This window comes from Tachypleus tridentatus, chromosome 5 (assembly GCF_004210375.1).
Source record: "Tachypleus tridentatus isolate NWPU-2018 chromosome 5, ASM421037v1, whole genome shotgun sequence".
Classification (NCBI taxonomy): Eukaryota; Metazoa; Arthropoda; class Merostomata; order Xiphosura; family Limulidae; genus Tachypleus; species Tachypleus tridentatus.
In genome coordinates this window covers 4,126,395-4,148,649 of record NC_134829.1, presented here as the reverse complement: position 1 = coordinate 4,148,649, position 22,255 = coordinate 4,126,395, and the positions used below count along the sequence as shown (strand labels likewise).

General features: G+C 31.3%; 1 protein-coding gene across 1 annotated transcript in view; it reads right to left on the bottom strand.

Moving 5' to 3' along the window:
* The window catches only part of LOC143250407 (metabotropic glutamate receptor 5-like), a 52,427-nt gene that overhangs the window by 17,540 nt on the left and 12,632 nt on the right, over positions 1-22,255 (bottom strand). Inside the window, exons 2-5 of the mRNA XM_076500862.1 lie at positions 13,294-13,537; positions 10,425-10,602; positions 4,475-4,601; positions 3,092-4,022 (exon numbers count right to left, since the gene is read on the bottom strand). Coding sequence (XP_076356977.1) covers positions 3,092-4,022; positions 4,475-4,601; positions 10,425-10,602; positions 13,294-13,537 — 1,480 coding nt within the window. The remainder of the gene's footprint in view (positions 1-3,091; positions 4,023-4,474; positions 4,602-10,424; positions 10,603-13,293; positions 13,538-22,255) is intronic.

The window sequence follows — 22,255 nt, the reverse complement described above, 5'->3', positions numbered from 1 at the left end:
ATTCGGGTTTAGATTCCCATGATGTGTAGCTTTACAATTCTCCACAAACACCCTCGTTGTTTTAATATAATGATCATTTTGTGATGTTTACTATGGTTCCTACGATTTGTGAATTTTCTTTTTGGATCTTACTCGTTTTAGGTTTCATTTCAAAAAAATTTCTATAAAACTCTACTAACGTTTCTAAATGAAACGTAATTCTTGTGCCATAAGCTAGGTGACAAGAAAAGAGTTATTTTCTGAAGTGAAGGAGTCAGCCATTAGAAAATAACATAAGAACAGCCATCAACTGATAAAGTAGATAAAAAAACGGTTTTCGTTTCCTACTGAACAGATTACATTTAATACCTCGACTCCAAACAATTGTTAATACTGACATACACGTAACTGCAGTGTTATCACTTTACTGATTGATATGGGATGGAACATTATGACCTTCTGGAAGACAATCTGGTCTTCGAGCTTTTAGGAACAACTAGGAAACGCCACTGGTGTATGTATGGTACCATAACAGCTGTACCTTCAGAAATATCGGCTGATATATTTTGTTCTTGTGCTTTTTAAAGTACAGAAACCATTACGACACGTTATCTCATTTGTTTGTTTGTTTTTGAATTTCGGGCAAAGCTACACGAGGGTCATCTGTGCTAGCCGTCCCTAATTTAGTAGTTTAAGACTAGAGGGAAAGCAACTAGTAATCACCACCCACCGCCAACTCTTAGGCTACTCTTTTACGAACGAACAGTGGAATTTATCATCACTTTATAACGCCCCCACTGCTGAAAGGACAAGCATGTTTGCTGGAACAGGATTCGAGCCCACAACCCTCAGATTATGAGTCGAGCGCCTTAACCACCTGGGTATGCCGGGCTGAGTATCTCGTATATACGACTTGTTGGTAACCTTACCCGGCTTCAATATATTTTGAAATATTTTACTTTGAAAGTATACTGTTTACAACAGTGTATGATGTAAGGAGAGGATGAAAGTCCCAAATGATATAAACTATGGACGGATAGTCCGGAGACTTAGAAAAAAGACGTGTGAGTGGTAGATAATACCATACAGATAATAAAAATATTATAATGTTGTGTGTGTTTTCTTATAGTAAAGCCACATCGGACTATCTGTTGAGCCCACCGCAGAGAATCGAACCCCTGAATTAATATAAGAATAACGACTTCAATAATAAAATAGTATTGACTTCACTAATATAATAATAGTGACTTTACTAATATAATAATATTGATTTTACTAATATAATAATATTGACTTCACTACTATAATAATAGTGACTTTACTAATATAATAATAGTGACTTCACTAATGAAATAATAGTGATTTTACTAATATAATAATATTGACTTTACTAATATAATAATAGTGACTTTACTAATATAATAATAGTGACTTCACTAATATAATAATAGTGACTTTACTAATATAATAATAGTGACTTCACTAATAAAATAATAGTGACTTTACTAATATAATAATAGTGACTTTACTAATATAATAATAGTGACTTCACTAATATAATAATAGTGACTTCACTAATATAATAATAGTGACTTTACTAATATAATAATAGTGACTTCACTAATAAAATAATAGTGACTTTACTAATATAATAATATTGACTTTACTAATATAATAATAGTGACTTTACTAATATAATAATAGTGACTTCACTAATAAAATAATAGTGACTTTACTAATATAATAATAGTGACTTCACTAATATAATAATAGTGACTTTACTAATGTAATAATAGTGACTTTACTAATATAATAATAGTGACTTCACTAATATAATAATAGTGACTTTACTAATATAATAATATTGACTTCACTAATATAATTATATTGACTTCAATAATATAATAATAGTCACTTTACTAATATAATAATAGTGACTTTACTAATATAATAATAGTGACCTTACTAATATAATAATATTGACTTTACTGATATAATAATAGTGACTTTACTAATATAATAATAGTGACTTTACTAATATAATAATAGTGACTTTACTAATATAATAATAGTGACTTTACTAATATAATAATAGTGACTTTACTAATATAATAATAGTGACTTTACCAATATAATAATAGTGACTTCACTAATATAATAATATTGACCTCACTGATATAATAATATTGGATTTACTAATATAATAATAGTGACTTAACTAATATAATAATAGTGACTTTACTAATATAATAATAGTGACCTCACTAATATAATAATATTGGCTTCACTAATATAATAATAGTGACTTCACTAATATAATAATAGTGACTTTATTAATATAATAATATTGACTTCAATAATATAATAGTATTCACTTCAGTAATATAATAATAGTCACTTCAATAATATAATACTTGTCACTCTCATAATATAATAAAGTTGACTTCACAAATATAATAATACTGACTGCACTGTGCATTTTTTGGAACTAAAATGTAGAATTTTTACAAATGTAAAGAAATGCATATGTGTTTTTTCTAGTTTTATTTTATGCTAAAGGGGGGATATAGCTCTCTCCACCCCCACTGGACCCCCAACTGGTATAATCAATGTAATTATAAGAGGATTGCTTTAGATCTGTTGGAAGCATATCCATGTAATATTTATTTAAACTGCCAAGTTATATCTCAATACACATTACTAGACTTTGGTAATTACCCTTGTTATTATAAAGAAGACATCACCAAGAACAAAGCCGCCTAACCATAAGAATAAAGTACAAAAAACATTATAATTAACTAAGTCTGTGCTGTTTGGTAAGGGCTGCTGATGTAAAAAAAAAAAAAAAAGACAATTTCATAGCATCAACTTATTATTTAAATTAATTGTATCTAACAAGGAATAAATGGCGTATTTTCCTTGGGGTTATGTGTTATCCAGTGTTAAGAATTACGCCATGATATAATAATCCGTGACAGTAAAACAAAAAACTGTCAAACCCGAGGTTCGAAATATGGATTTGTCTTCTCCAAGAATAAACACTAAAGTTTCGTTGTTACTGTTTTAATAACTTAATAATGATTATGTACAACTGTCCTTCGAAGATTCTTACCTGGGAGACTCGAGACTGAAGTCTGAAGTGGTCTGAGATGAGTTTCTTGAAACTCCTACGTTTCCTGAAGCAAGATATCCTATATGACAGCGGACATCTTTGGTTGTGGTGAAAGCGCTCCTGTTGTTTCTCTCAGGCCTGAAAACAATTATGTACACTTTAGGGACATACAGAAGGAGAAGTGCAACCAGTGCACTGAAACTTATGCACAGGCACATTGTAATCACGTTGGAGTTGCTTCCAAAATATATAGGCACAAACGCCATCCAAATGACTAAAGTCGTGTACATCGTAAAACCAATGAACTTAGCCTCGTTGAAATTTTCTGGCAAATTTCTCGTTTTCACAGCATAAACTGTACACATTGCGATAAGGAAGAAGTCGAACCCTAATGGAGCGATTATTCCCAAAGTTGTCGTGTTACAAGTTAGTTTTACCCTGTCTATGGCTGGATACACCAGCTCTGAATCTGCAGGTTCAAAAATCAACATGGCGGCGATGATCGTTCCTTCGATGGAGATCAGAATAAAAGTGATCACAACCTGAGCTGTGGCGCTCATGAACCTCGGTTTCTTGGTTATGATCTTCTTCTTGCTTCCGGCGAGAATGCGGGCGATACGATTGGTCTTTGTAACCAGAGCTGCATAAATCATCGAGAAACTCAAACCAGGGAGAACCCGAGTAAGAAAACAAGATGTCTGTGTAGGCTTAGCCAGTAATACTATGGTTGTAGCGTAGCACAGATACATACCAACCATGATGATGTAAGACAGTTCCCTGGTGGAGGCCTTCACCACTGGGGTGTTGTTATGTCGTATAAACACAATCATCACTACGAAAGTGGCCACAAATCCGAGACAAGCAATGGTCATTGAAACAACAGCAGTGGAATCCCACCAATAGATGTACTCTACAGAAATTTCGTCACAACCTGGAATAAAGAAAACGCTTATAAAGAGCAGATAATGAAAATAAACGAACTTTATCACTGATTACAAACATCTAGTTAGAATATCGTATTTAATGGTAACGTTCTTATGATGAATATATGTTAGATACCATGAAATCAAATGAAACTTTTACTGTTGTAATGCTCCGTTTTTATAAGTGGTGTCTAACAGAAATAAACCTTTGGCAAATTGTTTTTATAACTTATAATATCCTCTCTTTAATATATTCACACATTTTATACATCACATAATATTTTCATGTTTAAAGACCTATTACTGGTTAAATTTCGAATTTGTTTACAGACTTTTACTGTTTAAATATATATTATTGGTTAAGTTTCAAATCTGTCCATACACTATCGACGACGCAACTTTTTTAACACCAGTTATTTGCAAGCCAAAACCAGTTAGCAATAAAATGTTTTGTACTTGCCTGTTAAATTATCATTGGGCCAGTATCCGGGAGGACATTCTTGACAAGTGGTTTCATTTATAACATGTGCATTTTCTTTGCATTTCACACATTTCCAACAGCACTGCACCATTTCGGACACAATGTTCTGGAAAACAAAAACAAATATATATTTTTTTCCTTTTTGGTTTACGTTAATCTTTAACCATTTTGTTAAAACCTTCATTACTTTATCTGCACTTATATATGTCGAAACAACATCTGCTTTGCACATGGAGACAACGTCTGCTGGATAAGGAACATAAAATGCACTTATCGTAAGAATTTCAAACTTTCAGATATATAACCAATGTGTTTTAGTTTTCAACATGTCAAAAACACATTAACTTAGTAAAGTCTCAAAATATAGAACACCTTGTCGTAGCTGGTACTTATTAATAGAATGAAATATAACAAAGTAAGAGAAAACAACTTTGCTTCTTTTTATCTTCGTCAAGATGTAGTTTTACATTTATAAAAATTACATCCGAAACTATCGTTAACATAAAAAGTTCTAACTCATTATTCTATTCGTCTAACAGAGTTTTGTGTAGGTGAAAACTACAACTGAAACTATGGTTAACAGAAACGGTTCCAACACATTATTCAATACGTTTAACAGAGTTTTGTGTAGGTGAGAACTACAACTGAAACTATAGTTAACAGAAACGGTTCCAACACGTTATTCAATACATCTGACAGTGTTTTGTGTTGGTGAGAACTACAACTGAAACTATAGTTAACAGAAACGGTTCCAACACGTTATTCAATACATCTGACAGTGTTTTATGTTGGTGAGAACTACAACTGAAACTATCGTTAACAGAAACGGTTCCAACACGTTATTCAATACGTCTAACAGAGTTTTGTGTTGGTGAGAACTACAACTGAAACTATCGTTAACAGAAACGGTTCCAACACGTTATTCAATACGTCTAACAGAGTTTTGTGTTGGTGAGAACTACAACTGAAACTATAGTTAACAGAAACGGTTCCAACACGTTATTCAATACATCTGACAGTGTTTTGTGTTGGTGAGAACTACAACTGAAACTATCGTTAACAGAAACGGTTCCAACACGTTATTCAATACGTCTAACAGAGTTTTGTGTTGGTGAGAACTACAACTGAAATTATAGTTAACAGAAACGGTTCCAACACGTTATTCAATACGTCTAACAGAGTTTTGTGTTGGTGAGAACTACAACTGAAACTATAGTTAACAGAAACGGTTCCAACACGTTATTCAATATATCTGACAGTGTTTTGTGTTGGTGAGAACTACAACTGAAACTATCGTTAACAGAAACGGTTCCAACACGTGATTCAATACGTCTAACAGAGTGTTGTGTTGGTGAGAACTACAACTGAAACTATAGTTAACAGAAACGGTTCCAACACGTGATTCAATACGTCTAACAGATTTTTGTGTTGGTGAGAACTACAACTGAAACTATCGTTAACAGAAACGGTTCCAACACGTTATTCAATACGTCTAACAGAGTTTTGTGTTGGTGAGAACTACAACTGAAACTATAGTTAACAGAAACGGTTCCAACACGTTATTCAATACATCTGACAGTGTTTTGTGTTGGTGAGAACTACAACTGAAACTATCGTTAACAGAAACGGTTCCAACACGTTATTCAATACGTCTAACAGAGTTTTGTGTTGGTGAGAACTACAACTGAAACTATAGTTAACAGAAACGGTTCCAACACGTTATTCAATATATCTGACAGTGTTTTGTGTTGGTGAGAACTACAACTGAAACTATCGTTAACAGAAACGGTTCCAACACGTGATTCAATACGTCTAACAGATTTTTGTGTTGGTGAGAACTACAACTGAAACTATCGTTAACAGAAACGGTTCCAACACGTTATTAAATACGTCTAACAGAGTTTTGTGTTGGTGAGAACTACAACTGAAACTATAGTTAACAGAAACTGAAGAAATATACGTGAAGAAGTTGGTAATTTTAATACTGAATAATTGTCCATTCAGTAAATCAAAAACATAGGAATGATTTACGTTTACAGAATTCAACATAGAAAATTAGCTCTGTTTCCACCGGAGGCAAAAAATTCGTAATAATATGAATAAAAAACTGGCTTGAACTTTGTAGAACGGAAGGCAATTCCTGTTGTGATGACAGAAGTGTGGAGGACAACATTTAGAAAGTCTTCCGCTGACCTGAAGATGAAGGTGGAAGACTTTCTGAACGTCGTCCTCTACACTTGTATCTCCACGACAGGCAGTTGTCGTCCATTCTACAAAGTTTTATCATGAACAGTCTGTCAAAGAATAGAAAAATTGTCATTTTCTATATTCAGTCAGCGCCTGTTTTCTGAATTATAATGCCGAGAAGTTTGTTCTTTCAAACTAACTGGTTAAAGGAAAGACTAATCTTGGTGATTATAAAATTAATTAATTAAAATTAATCTGTGTTTAATAAGTGAAAAATAAATTTTAATGTTCATTCAGAAACGGAAAGGAAAAAACGTAAATAACAATACATTTTATCCATTTGTTTTTAGTGTCGAAACCCTGGAAATTTATAACATAATTCTGTCGTGAGGGTGAACTTTGATATGATTTTTATCAGCTCAAACGCGTGTTTGTTTCAATTTCGCGCAAAGCTACACGAGAACTATCTGCGCTAGCCGTCCCTAATTTAGCAGTGTAAGACTAGAAGGATGGCAGCTAGTCATCACCACCCACCGCCAACTCTTGGGCCACTCTTTTACCAAAGAATAGTGGAATTGACCGTCACATTATAACGCCCCCACGGGTGAAAGAGTGAGCATGTTTGTTGTAAGGGAGATGCGAACCCGCGACCCTCGCATTACGAATCGAGTACCTTAACTACCTGGCCATGCTGGGCCCCAGCTGAAAATAGGGTTTAAAAAGTACAACAAAAACTTCACCTAATAAATACAACGCCGCCATTGGGTTTCGTAACCAAGACCAATTGAGTAACAAAATGTATCACGAATGTTAAGTGTGTAACGTTATGATGCATGGCGTATGAGTATTCAGAAATGTGGGATGTGTGAAATACTGTGAGATTTATTAATTATAACCTCATATTTAACGTGAAAGTGTATTTCACTGTATTTACTGGTCCATATTTCCCAATGAGATAACAACATTGTTAACTGTGTCGTTTGAGTGTTTAACGACATTAAGTGTTAACGGTGGTGTTTAGGTGTTATACGACATTAAGTGTTAACGGTGGCGTTTAGGTGTTATAGAACATTAAGTGTTAACGGTGGTGTTCAGGTGTTATACGACATTAACTGTTACAGGTGGTGTTTAGGTGTTATAGGACATTAAGTGTTGACGGTGGTGTTTAGGTGTTATCGAACATTAATTGTTAACGGTGGTGTTCAGGTGTTATACGACATTAACTGTTACAGGTGGTGTTTAGGTGTTATAGGACATTAAGTGTTAACGGTGGTGTTCAGGTGTTATACGACATTAACTGTTACAGGTGGTGTTTAGGTGTTATACGACATTAAGTGTAACAGGTGGTGTTCAGGTGTTCGAAGATTCCGTGGTTATATTTCGTGAAACGTACTTAGCCCTAAAACTACGAAATTGTTTTCATAAGTTTTTAGGTTTGTTTTTTTTCTTACGAAGATACACGAATAGTTCTAAAACTTAGAGACAAGTACATGAGTTTCTCAATGGGTTAGATAGCGTATGAAGAAGGCAACTCAGCAGATCTATAAAGAACCATTAATCGTCGTAAAATTAAAAATCCAATATGTGGCAGGAAACAGACACACACACATGTATATGTCGTCTTTTCATTCTGAACATTCTCTGCTAAGTCGAAAATTCTATCTATAGGACACGATAAGTGGCTATTATCTACAATCAGTCACTGGTCAGTTAACGACGCAGGAAATTGGTCCACTTCAGGTTTCTCTCAGAACGTTTTTCACCAGGGGCCTGTATCAGGAAGCGGACTGATGACGTTACGTGAGGAAACGCTCGACTAATCAGTAGCTTGTTTTGTTCTGTTGTCGTTACCCACAATACCTAGAGTAACAACGAGCACTGATTCGAGTTCTATAGGGTTTTTAACTTCATATACTTTAATCATACATCTTTATGTTGCATATAGAGTTATGTTTGTCAACTGAGTCCGCTATAAGTTATGTAAATGACAGCTTTTATCTATGATTAGAACTTCTTGTATTTCGATCTGGCATATTATGGAGAAACTAGAAATGGATTTGACATTTTGTTAGATTCTTATCTGTAATGTTTCTCTTCTGTTTTTGTTCTTGTTGGATTTTTTTAAAGAATATTTCAAAGACAGAATCATGCTAAAATTAACACCTGACTAAGGAACGTGCCTTACTCTGTTGAACGTTTGTATATTCGTGCTTTGGTAATTCAGTTGTCATTAAATGTAAATAACATATTGATACTTGATTACATCAAGCTGTTTAATAATCATGTTTCATTCCATTAGATCCACATTAAACATAAACAACATATTGACAGTTCATTTCGTTAAATAACCGTTAAATATAAAGAGCATATTGAAACTTGATTAGATTAAATTAGCGGTAAATATAAACCTTCACCACATGATGACCTATCTCTGTACCTGTAGTGACTTTGATCACGTTTTTGACTTTTTATTCTGAACTCCATTTAATATAAAAGAAAATTCATATCGTGTAGAATATTGTTTTAACCCTAATGATCTTGGAATTGTTTTGATTATTATATTTTTGATATTTTCAGATTTAATCACATGTTATGCAAGTTGTTTTTGCATTTTCTTATAGCAAAGCTACATTCGGGCTATCTACTAAGTCCACCGAAGGTGATATTTGTATAAGGAATGTTACACAAGAAGTATAAATCACTCGAAACATTTTATATGATAACCTTTACAGGGTGGTCAGTAAGATATGTTGTAATTTTACCCCTGGATCATTTTATTTGATAACCTTTACAGGGTGGTCAGTAAGATATGTTGTAATTTTATCCCTGGATCATTTTATTTGATTACCTTTACAGGGTGGTCAGTAAGATATGTTGTAATTTTATCCCTGGATCATTTTATTTGATAACCTTTACAGGGTGGTCAGTAAGATATGTTGTAATTTTATCCTTGGATCATTTTATTTGATAACCTTTACAGGATGGTCAGTAAAATATGTTGTAATTTTATCCCTGGATCATTTTATTTGATAACCTTTACAGGGTGGTCAGTTAGATATGTTGTAATTTTATCCCTGGATCATTTTATTTGATAACCTTTACAGGGTGGTCAGTAAGATGTATTGTAATTTTATCCTGGGATAATTTTATTTGATATTCTTTACAGGGTGGTCAGTAAGATATGTTGTAATTTTATCCTGGGATCATTTTATTCTTGTTCTAGTAAAACAATTTATGTGAACGACTTGAATTACATATCTATATATATTACATATCTCTATATATTATATATATATTACACATCTATATACGATTTTGTACATTTGTTTGTCGTGTTTAAGAACATTTTGGACTTCTACTGTGATAACATCCATTTTTGACTAATGATCGAAGTTGCCATCGTGTCTGACTATACAGTTCAATAATAAAGGTTTCACCGTGTCTGACTATACAGTTCAATAATAAAGGTTTTACCGTGTCTGACTATACAGTTCAATAATAAAGGTTTCACCATGTCTGACTATACAGTTCAATAATAAAGGTTTCACCGTGTCTGACTATACAGTTCAATAATAAAGGTTTCACCATGTCTGACTATACAGTTCAATAATAAAGGTTTCACCGTGTCTGACTATACAGTTCAATAATAAAGGTTTCACCATGTCTGACTATACAGTTCAATAATAAAGGTTTCACCGTGTCTGACTATACATTATCACGAACTGTATTTAATGATGTTTACCTTTATTTCACCACGACCACAAGGTTTGCTGCACACGGATTTTGGTGGACTGTTCCCCGCAGTGATTTTTCCCCACTGGAACGCACGATCAAGCTTCAACACACCATTAATCCAGGATCCGACCTTAACGTAGTCGTACTTTGTCGAGTTCATTCTCTGGTAGTTCATAATGTCGTACCTGTAGCCATCAGATTGTAACAAACGTGATATTAATGGTTTAATAATTTAGAAGCATCGTTCAAGTAAAAAGAATTTTGTAATTTTAAGTGTTGACCTCGTTATCAAAGATAGTGAAATTTGTAACTAAATAATATTTTAGAGTAATGAGATATTGATGATATAAGAGAAACTATAAATATTTTAATCATATATATCGATATTTTTGTAGATTTAAAATCTTAGTCAATATGCAAACTAGTCGTATCTTAAATAAAGTATAGGATCACAGAGGTCTTGAAGAGAGTGTTGTTAGAGTTTAATTTGTTAGAGTCTAAGTACTCAGCCAACATTACCATATTCCAGAGAGTGTTGTTAGAGTTTAATTTGTTAGAGTCTAAGTACTAAGGCAACATTACCATATTCCAGTGAGTGTTGTCAGAGTTTAATTTGTTAGAGTCTAAGTACTAAGCCAACATTACCATATTCCAGAGAGTGTTGTTAGAGTTTAATTTGTTAGAGTCTAAGTACTAAGCCAACATTACCATATTCCAGTGAGTGTTGTTAGAGTTTAATTTGTTAGAGTCTAAGTACTAAGCCAACATTACCATATTCCAGAGAGTGTTGTTAGAGTTTAATTTCTGAGAGTCTAAGTACTCAGCCAACATTACCATATTCCAGTGAGTGTTGTTAGAGTTTAATTTGTTAGAGTCTAAATACTAATCCAACATTACCATATTCCAGTGAGTGTTGTTAGAGTTTAATTTGTGAGAGTCTAAGTACTAAGCCAACATTACCATATTCCAGTGAGTGTTGTTAGAGTTTAATTTGTTAGAGTCTAAGTACTAAGCCAACATTACCATATTCCAGTGAGTGTTGTTAAAGTTTAATTTGTTAGAGTCTAAGTACTCAGCCAACATTACCATATTCCAGTGAGTGTTGTTAGAGTTTAATTTGTTAGAGTCTAAGTACTCAGCCAACATTACCATATTCCAGTGAGTGTTGTTAGAGTTTAATTTGTTAGAGTCTAAATACTAAGCCAACATTACCATATTCCAGTGAGTGTTGTTAGAGTTTAATTTGTGAGAGTCTAAGTACTAAGCCAACATTACCATATTCCAGTGAGTGTTGTTAGAGTTTAATTTGTTAGAGTCTAAATACTAAGCCAACATTACCATATTCCAGTGAGTGTTGTTAGAGTTTAATTTGTTAGAGTCTAAGTACTTAGCCAACATTACCATATTCCAGAGAGTGTTGTTAGAGTTTAATTTGTAAGAGTCTAAATACTAAGCCAACATTACCATATTCCAGTGAGTGTTGTTAGAGTTTAATTTGTTAGAGTCTAAGTACTAAGCCGACATTACCATATTCCAGTGAGTGTTGTTAGAGTTTAATTTGTTAGAGTCTAAATACTAAGCCAACATTACCATATTCCAGTGAGTGTTGTTAGAGTTTAATTTGTTAGAGTCTAAGTACTTAGCCAACATTACCATATTCCAGAGAGTGTTGTTAGAGTCTAAATACTAAGCCAACATTACCATATTCCAGTGAGTGTTGTTAGAGTCAAAATCCACTGCTGTTTCAACCAAACATATGCAGTCATATTACCATCTTCCAGAGAGTGTTGTTAGAGTCAAAATCCACTGCTGTTTCAACCAAACATATGCAGTCATATTACCATCTTCCAGAGAGTGTTGTTAGAGTTCAAACCCACTGCTGTTTGAACCAAACATATGCAGTCATATTACCATCTTCCAGAGAGTGTTGTTAGAGTTTAATTTGTTAGAGTCTAAGTGCTAAGCCAACATTACCATATTCCAGTGAGTGTTGTTAGAGTTCAAATGCACTGCTGTTTGAACCAAATACATACTGCCATATTACTATCTTCCAGTGAGTGTTGTTAGAATCCAGATCCACTACTTTGTGATCCAAGCACGTACTATTATAATGGCATCTTGCAGATAGCGTTTTACATAGATATACATATTACGCACATATGAACTTCGACATATGTACGTAAACCACATATACAAATTATTACACAGATACATTCATATACACCTTTTGAGAGACAGTCATTGTAACAACGTGAATTTGAGAAAAGAAACGTGACGAATATACATGCTTACCAAATATAACGTTACCGATTATTATTGCTTTACTTTAGTCAAATAAATAATATAAATATATTTGAAGAATAAAAATGGATGCTAGTAGAATTGTCCACCAGATGGTGACAGTATATGTTGATAAAATATAGATTAATTAACGGGTCTTCAACTGCTAGTCATTAAATTAAATACACCAATGCCACCTTTTGGGCTCAAAGATGAACTATGTTTTTCTAATAAAATAATCGTAAAAGTCTCAACATAAATTAAAATAGAAATTAGAAGTAAACAATATAAGAGATTGTTTTTGCCAAAAGTAAACGTTTTATCATTATTATGTGTGATATATGTTGTGTTATTCAACTAAATCAAATTTTTTTCCATGTACGTCTTATCTGACAAACTCAAAAATATAAACCTCACCTATATGTGACTTTTTTTTCCGATTCTCTATTGATCATTACGTAATTGGCTCAAACACTTGCTAATTATGTTTCAGAAATTCACGAAAAGATAAATTGATCAAAAGAAGGATTTGGTTGGTTAAACGGTTCAAATTGTAGACAATCAACTCTAGTCATAAGTTAAGATGAAGTTCCTACCTTCCCGGGGAATCTCCATTCGCGTCGAAACGCACCGTTTCGTTGTTCCAAACAAAGGTTACGTTCATAAGATATTGAAGCAGAACAGATCCGTTTATGGGGGTCATGGCTGCACACAACCCCTGGGTGGCATTGCACATATCTCTCTGCATGTTGTGAAGTCCGTAAGCCATTGTGTGAATTGCCTTCTTCACAAATTCCATTTTTGTGTCCTGTTTGTAGCCGTGTTCTAATCTTTCATTGCCTACAAAGGAATAACATTGAATAAAACTTTTCATGTCTGGTAGTATTTAATACAGTATACAGTGTTACATTAGTAATACTTGTAGGGTTAAGTTGTCAGTATACAGTGTGTTACATTAGTAATACTTGTAGGGTTAAGTTGTCAGTATATGATATATTACATTAGTAATACTTGTAGGGTTAAGTTGTCAGTATATGATATATTACATTAGTAATACTTGTAGGGTTAAGTTGTCAGTATATGATATATTACATTAGTAATATTTGTAGGGTTAAGTTATCAGTATATGTTACATTTGTAATACTTATAGGGTTAAGTTATCAGTATATGTTACATTAGTAATTTTTATATGTTTAAGTATATGCTATGTTAAACTAGTAATTTTTGGAATGTTTAAGTATATGCTATGTTAAACTAGTAATTTTTGGAATGTTATCGCTATATGATATGTTATTCTAACAGTCCTGTTAAGATAATGTTATCGGTATATGATATATTACTCTAACAATTCTGTTAAGGTAATGTTATCGGTATATGATATGTTACTGTTGCAATCCTGTTAAGGTAATGTTATCGGTACGTGATATGTTACTCTAACAGTCCTGTTATTACAGACAACAGAGGAAAGTTTAAAGTTTAGAATCAATGAAACAGAGTAATACAAGCGACAGTCTCTCTATTTTATATTCTTTAAATTAAACATACATATATCAAGCTAGCTCAGAATCATGTTTGTTATTTTAAATATAGAGGTATTTCAAAGTCTCCTCTGTGTGCTAGCCATTAAGGTTGTACACCGTACGATAAATTAATTTATAAGGCTGGAATATCGTGTTTATCGAATATATATCCACAAATTAAAAGTACACCTCAGATACACGAAGTGAATAGAATGCTTTGTTTAGCTGTAAAACAGGGACAAGGCAGATGTGAAAAAACATAAAATATCACTTCGATCTATAACAATGCTGAGATACTCTATGAACTACCAAACTCTTCGTAAGATACCAGACACTTGGATAAAGGAAATGGAAGAAAAGAAACTCTGAGTTCCTTTTGAAAGCATTTTCTATGAAACTTTGACCACCATATCAAACACTGGTTAAGATAATCTTACCAGGGATCACTTTATTCAGAAAATATATACAACTCTAAAATGATTATTCTCAAACTGCATGTTTTCTCTATACCTTAACTAATACATCTACTACATTATTTGATATTGGTTATGTTTTATTAATACTATCTTTTCTTCTTTTTATACGTATTTCATTAAAGGTTTGTAATCATATGTGCTAATCAAAGACAGAATTTCAATTATTTGACCTCATTGTTCACAGATGGCACATTTTTAATCTTTATTGTCTAAATTTTGCAAACATTTTGCTTGTTGATATATATATAATATTACATATGATACTAGCTGTTATATATCAAGTGGGAAAACTACAACATATGCTAAACTATATATATCATACTACATATGATACTAGCTGCTATATATCAAGTGGAAAAAGTACAACATATGCTAACGTATATATCATACTACATATGATACTAGCTATTATATATCAAGTGGAAAAACTACAACATATGTTAACATATATATCATGCTACATATGATAATAGCATATATATATTAAGTTGAAAAACTACAACATATCCTGACATATATATCATACTGCATATGATACTAGCTGTTATATATCAAGTGCAAAAACTACAATAGATGCTAACATATATATCATACTACATATGATATTAGCTGCTATATATCAAGTGAAAAACTATAATAGATGCTAACATATATATCATACCACATATGATACTAGCTGCTATATATCAAGTGGAAAAACTACAAAATATGCTAACATATAGATCATACTACATATGATATTAGCTGCTATATATCGAGTGGAAAAACTACAACATATGCTAACGTATATACCATACTACATATGATAATAGCTGCTATATATCAAGTGGAAAAACTACAAGATATGCTAACGTACATATCATACTACATATGATACTAGCTCCTATATATGAAGTGAAAAACTACAACATATGGTAACATATATATCATATTAAATATGATACTAGCTGCAAAATATCAAGTGGAAAAACTACAACATATGCTAACATATATATCATACTAAATATGATACTAGCTGCTATATATCAAGTGGAAAAACTACAACATATGCTAACTTATATATCATGCTACATGTGATACAACCTGCTATATATCAAGTGGAAAAACTACAACATATGCTAACGTATATATCATACTACATATGATATTAGCTGCTATATATCAAGTGGAAAAACTACAACATATGCCAACATATATATCATACTGCATATGATACTAGCTGCTATATATCAAGTGTAAAAACTACAACATATGCTAACATATATCATACTACATATGATACTAGCTGCTATATATCAATTGGAAAAACTACAACATATGCTAACATCTATATCATACTACATATGGTACTAGCTGCTATATATCATGTGGAAAAACTACAACATATGCTAACAAATATATCATACTTCATATAATACTAGCTGCTATATATCAAGTGGAAAAACTACAACATATGCTAACATATATATTATACTACATATGGTACTACCTGCTATATATCAAGTTGAAAAACTACAACATATCCTGACATATATATCATACTGCATATAATACTAGCTGTTATATATCAAGTGCAAAACTACAACATATGTTAACATATATATCATGCTACATATGATACTAGCATATATATATTAAGTGGAAAAACTACAACATATGCTAAATTATATATCATACTACATATGATACTAGCTGTTATATATCAAGTTGAAAAACTACAACATATCCTGACATATATATCATACTGCATATAATACTACCTGTTATATATCAAGTGCAAAAACTACAATAGATGCTAACATATATATCATACTACATATGATACTAGCTGCTATATATCAAGTGGAAAAACTACAACATATGCTAACATATATATCATACTACATATGATATTAGCTGCTATATATCAAATGGAAAAACTACAACATATGCTAACGTATATACCATACTACATATGATACTAGCTGCTATATATCAAGTGGAAAAACTACAACATATGCTAACATATACATCATACTACATATGATATTAGCTGCTATATATCAAATGGAAAAACTACAACATATGCTAACGTATATACCATACTACATATGATACTAGCTCCTATATATGAAGTGAAAAACTACAACATATGGTAATATATATATGATATTAAATGTGATACTAGCTGCTATATATCAAGTGGAGAAACTACAACATATGCTAACATATATATCATACTAAATATGATACTAGCTGCTATATATCAAGTGGAAAAACTACAACATATGCTAACTTATATATCATACTACATGTGATACAACCTGCTATATATCAAGAGGAAAAACTACAACATATCCTAACGTATATATCATACTACATATGATACTAGCTGCTATATATCAAGTGGAAAAATCTACAACATATGCCAACATATATATCATACTGCATATGATACTGTCTGTTATATATCAATTGGAAAAACTACAACATATGCTAACATATATATCATAGTACATATGGTACTAGCTGCTATATATCATGTGGAAAAACTACAACATATGCTAACAAATATATCATACTACATATCATACTAGCTGCTATATATCAAGTGGAAAAACTACAACATATGCTAACATATATATTATACTACATATGGTACTAGCTGCTATATATCAAGTGGAAAAACTACAACTTATGCTGACATATATATCATACTACATATGATACTAGCTACTATATATCAATTGGAGAAACTACAACATATGCTAACATATATATCATACTACATATGTTACTAGCTGCTATATATCATGTGGAAAAAATACAACATATGCTAACAAATATATCATACTTCATATGATACTAGCTGCTATATATCAAGTGGAAAAACTACAGCATATGCTAACATATATATTATACTACATATGGTACTACCTGCTATATATCAAGTGGAAAAACAACATATGCTAACATATATATCATACTACATATGGTTCTAGCTGCTATATATCAAGTGGAAAAACTACAACTTATACTGACATATATATCATACTACATATGATACTAGCTCCTATGTATCTAGTGGAAAAACTACAACATATGCTAAACGTATATCATACTACATATGATACTAGCTGCTATATATCAAGTGGACAAACTACAACTTATGCTAACATATATATCATACTACATGTGATACTAGCTGCTATATATTAAGTGGAAAAACTACAACATATGCTAACGTATATACCATACTACATATGATACTAGCTGCTATATATCAGATGGAAGAACTACAACATATTCCAACATATATATCATACTGCATATGATACTAGCTGCTATATATCAAGTGAAAAAACTACAACATATGCTAACGTATATATCATACTACATATGATACTAGCTGTTATATATCAAGTGGAAAAACTACAACATATGCTAACATATATATCATACTACATATGATATTAGCTGCTATATATCAAATGGAAAAACTACAACATATGCTAACGTATATACCATACTACATATGATACTAGCTGCTATATATCAAGTGGAAAAACTACAACATTTGCTAACATATACATCATACTACATATGATATTAGCTGCTATATATCAAATGGAAAAACTACAACATATGCTAACGTATATACCATACTACATATGATACTAGCTCCTATATATGAAGTGAAAAACTACAACATATGGTAATATATATATGATATTAAATGTGATACTAGCTGCTATATATCAAGTGGAGAAACTACAACATATGCTAACATATATATCACACTAAATATGATACTCGCTGCTGCTATATCCAGTGGAAAAACTACAACATATGCTAACTTATATATCATACTACATGTGATACAACCTGCTATATATCAAGAGGAAAAACTACAACATATCCTAACGTATATATCATACTACATATGATACTAGCTGCTATATATCAAGTGGAAAAATCTACAACATATGCCAACATATATATCATACTGCATATGATACTGTCTGTTATATATCAATTGGAAAAACTACAACATATGCTAACATATATATCATAGTACATATCATACTAGCTGCTAAATATCAAGTGGAAAAACTACAACATATGCTAACATATATATTATACTACATATGGTACTAGCTGCTATATATCAAGTGGAAAAACTACAACTTATGCTGACATATATATCATACTACATATGATACTAGCTACTATATATCAATTGGAGAAACTACAACATATGCTAACATATATATCATACTACATATGTTACTAGCTACTATATATCATGTGGAAAAAATACAACATATGCTAACAAATATATCATACTTCATATGATACTAGCTGCTATATATCAAGTGGAAAAACTACAGCATATGCTAACATATATATTATACTACATATGGTACTACCTGCTATATATCAAGTGGAAAAACAACATATGCTAACATATATATCATACTACATATGGTTCTAGCTGCTATATATCAAGTGGAAAAACTACAACTTATGCTGACATATATATCATACTACATATGATACTAGCTGCTATATATCAAGTGGAAAAACTACAAGATATGCTAAGGTATATATCATACTACATATGATACTAGCTGTTATATATATATTGGAAAAACTACAACATATGCTAACATATATATCATACTACACATGGTACTAGCTCCTATGTATCTAGTGGAAAAACTACAACATATGCTAAACGTATATCATACTACATATGATACTAGCTGCTATATATCAAGTGGAAAAACTACAATATGCTAACATATATATCATACTACATATGGTACTAGCTGCTATATATCAAGTGGACAAACTACAACTTATGCTAACATATATATCATACTACATATGATACTAGCTGCTATATATTAAGTGGAAAAACTACAACATATGCTAACGTATATACCATACTATATATGATACTAGCTGCTATATATCAAGTGGAAAAACTACAAGATATGGTAACATATATATCATACTAAATATGATACTAGCTGCTATATATCAAGTGGAAAAACTACAACATATGCTAACGTATATATCGTACTACATATGATACTAGCTGGTATATATCAATTGGAAAAACTACAACATATGCTAAATGTATATCATACTACATATGATACTAGCTCCTGTATATCAAGTGGAAAAACTACAAGATATGCTAACATATATATCATTCTACATATGATACTAGCTGCTCTATATCAAGGGGAAAAACTACAAGATATGCTAAGATATATATCGTACTACATATGATACTAGCTGCTATATATCAAGTGTAAAAACTACAACATATGCTAACATTTATATCATACTAAATATGATACTAGCTGCTATATATCAAGTGGAAAAACTACAACATATGCTAATTTATATATCATACTACATGTGATACAACCTGCTATATATCAAGTGGAAAAACTACAACATATGCGAACGTATATATCATACTACATATGATACTAGCTGCTATATATCAAGATGGAAAACTACAACATATTCTAACATATATATCATACTGCATATGATACTAGCTGCTATATATCAAGTGGAAAACTACAACATATGCTAACGTATATATCATACTACATATGATACTAGCTGTTATATATCAATTGGAAAAACTACAACATATGCTAACATATATATCATACTACACATGGTACTAGCTGCTATATATCATGTGGAAAAACTGCAACATATGCTAACAAATATATCATACTTCATATAATACTAGCTGCTATATATCAAGTGGAAAAACTACAACATATGCTAACATATATATTATACTACATATGGTACTACCTGCTATATATCAAGTTGAAAAACTACAACATATCCTGACATATATATCAAACTGCATGTAATACCAGCTGTTATATATCAAGTGCAAAAACTACAACATATGTTAACATATATATCATGCTACGTATGATACTAGCATATATATATTAAGTGGAAAAACTACAACATATGCTAAATTATATATCATACTGCATATAATAGTAGCTGTTATATATCAAGTGCAAAAACTACAATAGATGCTAACATATATATCATACTACATATGATATTAGCTGCTATATATCAAGTGGAAAAACTACAACATATGCTAACGTATATACAATACTACATATGATACTAGCTGCTATATATCAAGTGGAAAAATTACAAGATATGCTAACGTACATATCATACTACATATCATACTAGCTTCTATATATGAAGTAAAAAACTACAACATATGGTAACATATATATCATATTAAATATGATACTAGCTGCTATATATCAAGTGGAAAAACTACAACATATGCTAACATATATATCATACTAAATATGATACTAGCTGCTATATATCAAGTGGAAAAACTACAACATATGCTAACATATATATCATACTAAATATGATACTAGCTGCTATATATCAAGTGGAAAAACTACAACATATGCTAACTTATATATCATACTACATGTGATAAAACCTGCTATATATCAAGAGGAAAAACTACAACATATGCTAACGTATATATTATACTACATATGGTACTACCTGCTATATATCAAGTGGAAAAACAACATATGCTAACATATATATACTACATATGATAATAGATGCTATATATCAAATGGAAAAGCTACAACATATCCTATCAAATATATCATACCACATATGATACTAGCTGGTATATATTAATTGGAAAAACTACAACATATGCTAACATATATATCATACTACATATGGTACTAGCTGCTATATATCATGTGGAAAAACTACAACATATGCTAACAAATATATCATACTAGCTGCTATATATCTAGTGGAAAAACTACAACATATGCTAAACGTATATCATACTACATATGATACTAGCTGCTATATATCAAATGGAAAAACTACAAAATATGCTAACATATATATCATACTACATATGGTACTAGCTGCTATATATCAAGTGGAAAACTACAAGATATCCTGACATATATATCATACTGCATGTAATACCAGCTGTTATATATCAAGTGCAAAAACTACAACATATGTTAACATATATATCATGCTACATATGATACTAGCATATATATATTAAGTGGAAAAACTACAACATATGCTAAATTATATATCATACTGCATATAAATGGTAGCTGTATTAAACCAAGTGAAAAACTACAATAGATGCTAACATATATATCATACTACATATGATACTAGCTGCTATATATCAAGTGGAAAACTACAACATATTCTAACATATATATCATACTACATATGATATTAGCTGCTATATATCAAGTGGAAAAACTACAACATATGCTAACGTATATACAATACTACATATGATACTAGCTGCTATATATCAAGTGGAAAAACTACAACATATGCTAACATATATATCATACTAAATATGATACTAGCTGCTATATATCAAGTGGAAAAACTACAACATATGCTAACATATATATCATACTACATATGATACAACCTGCTATATATCAAGTGGAAAAACTACAACATATGCTAACATATATATACTACAT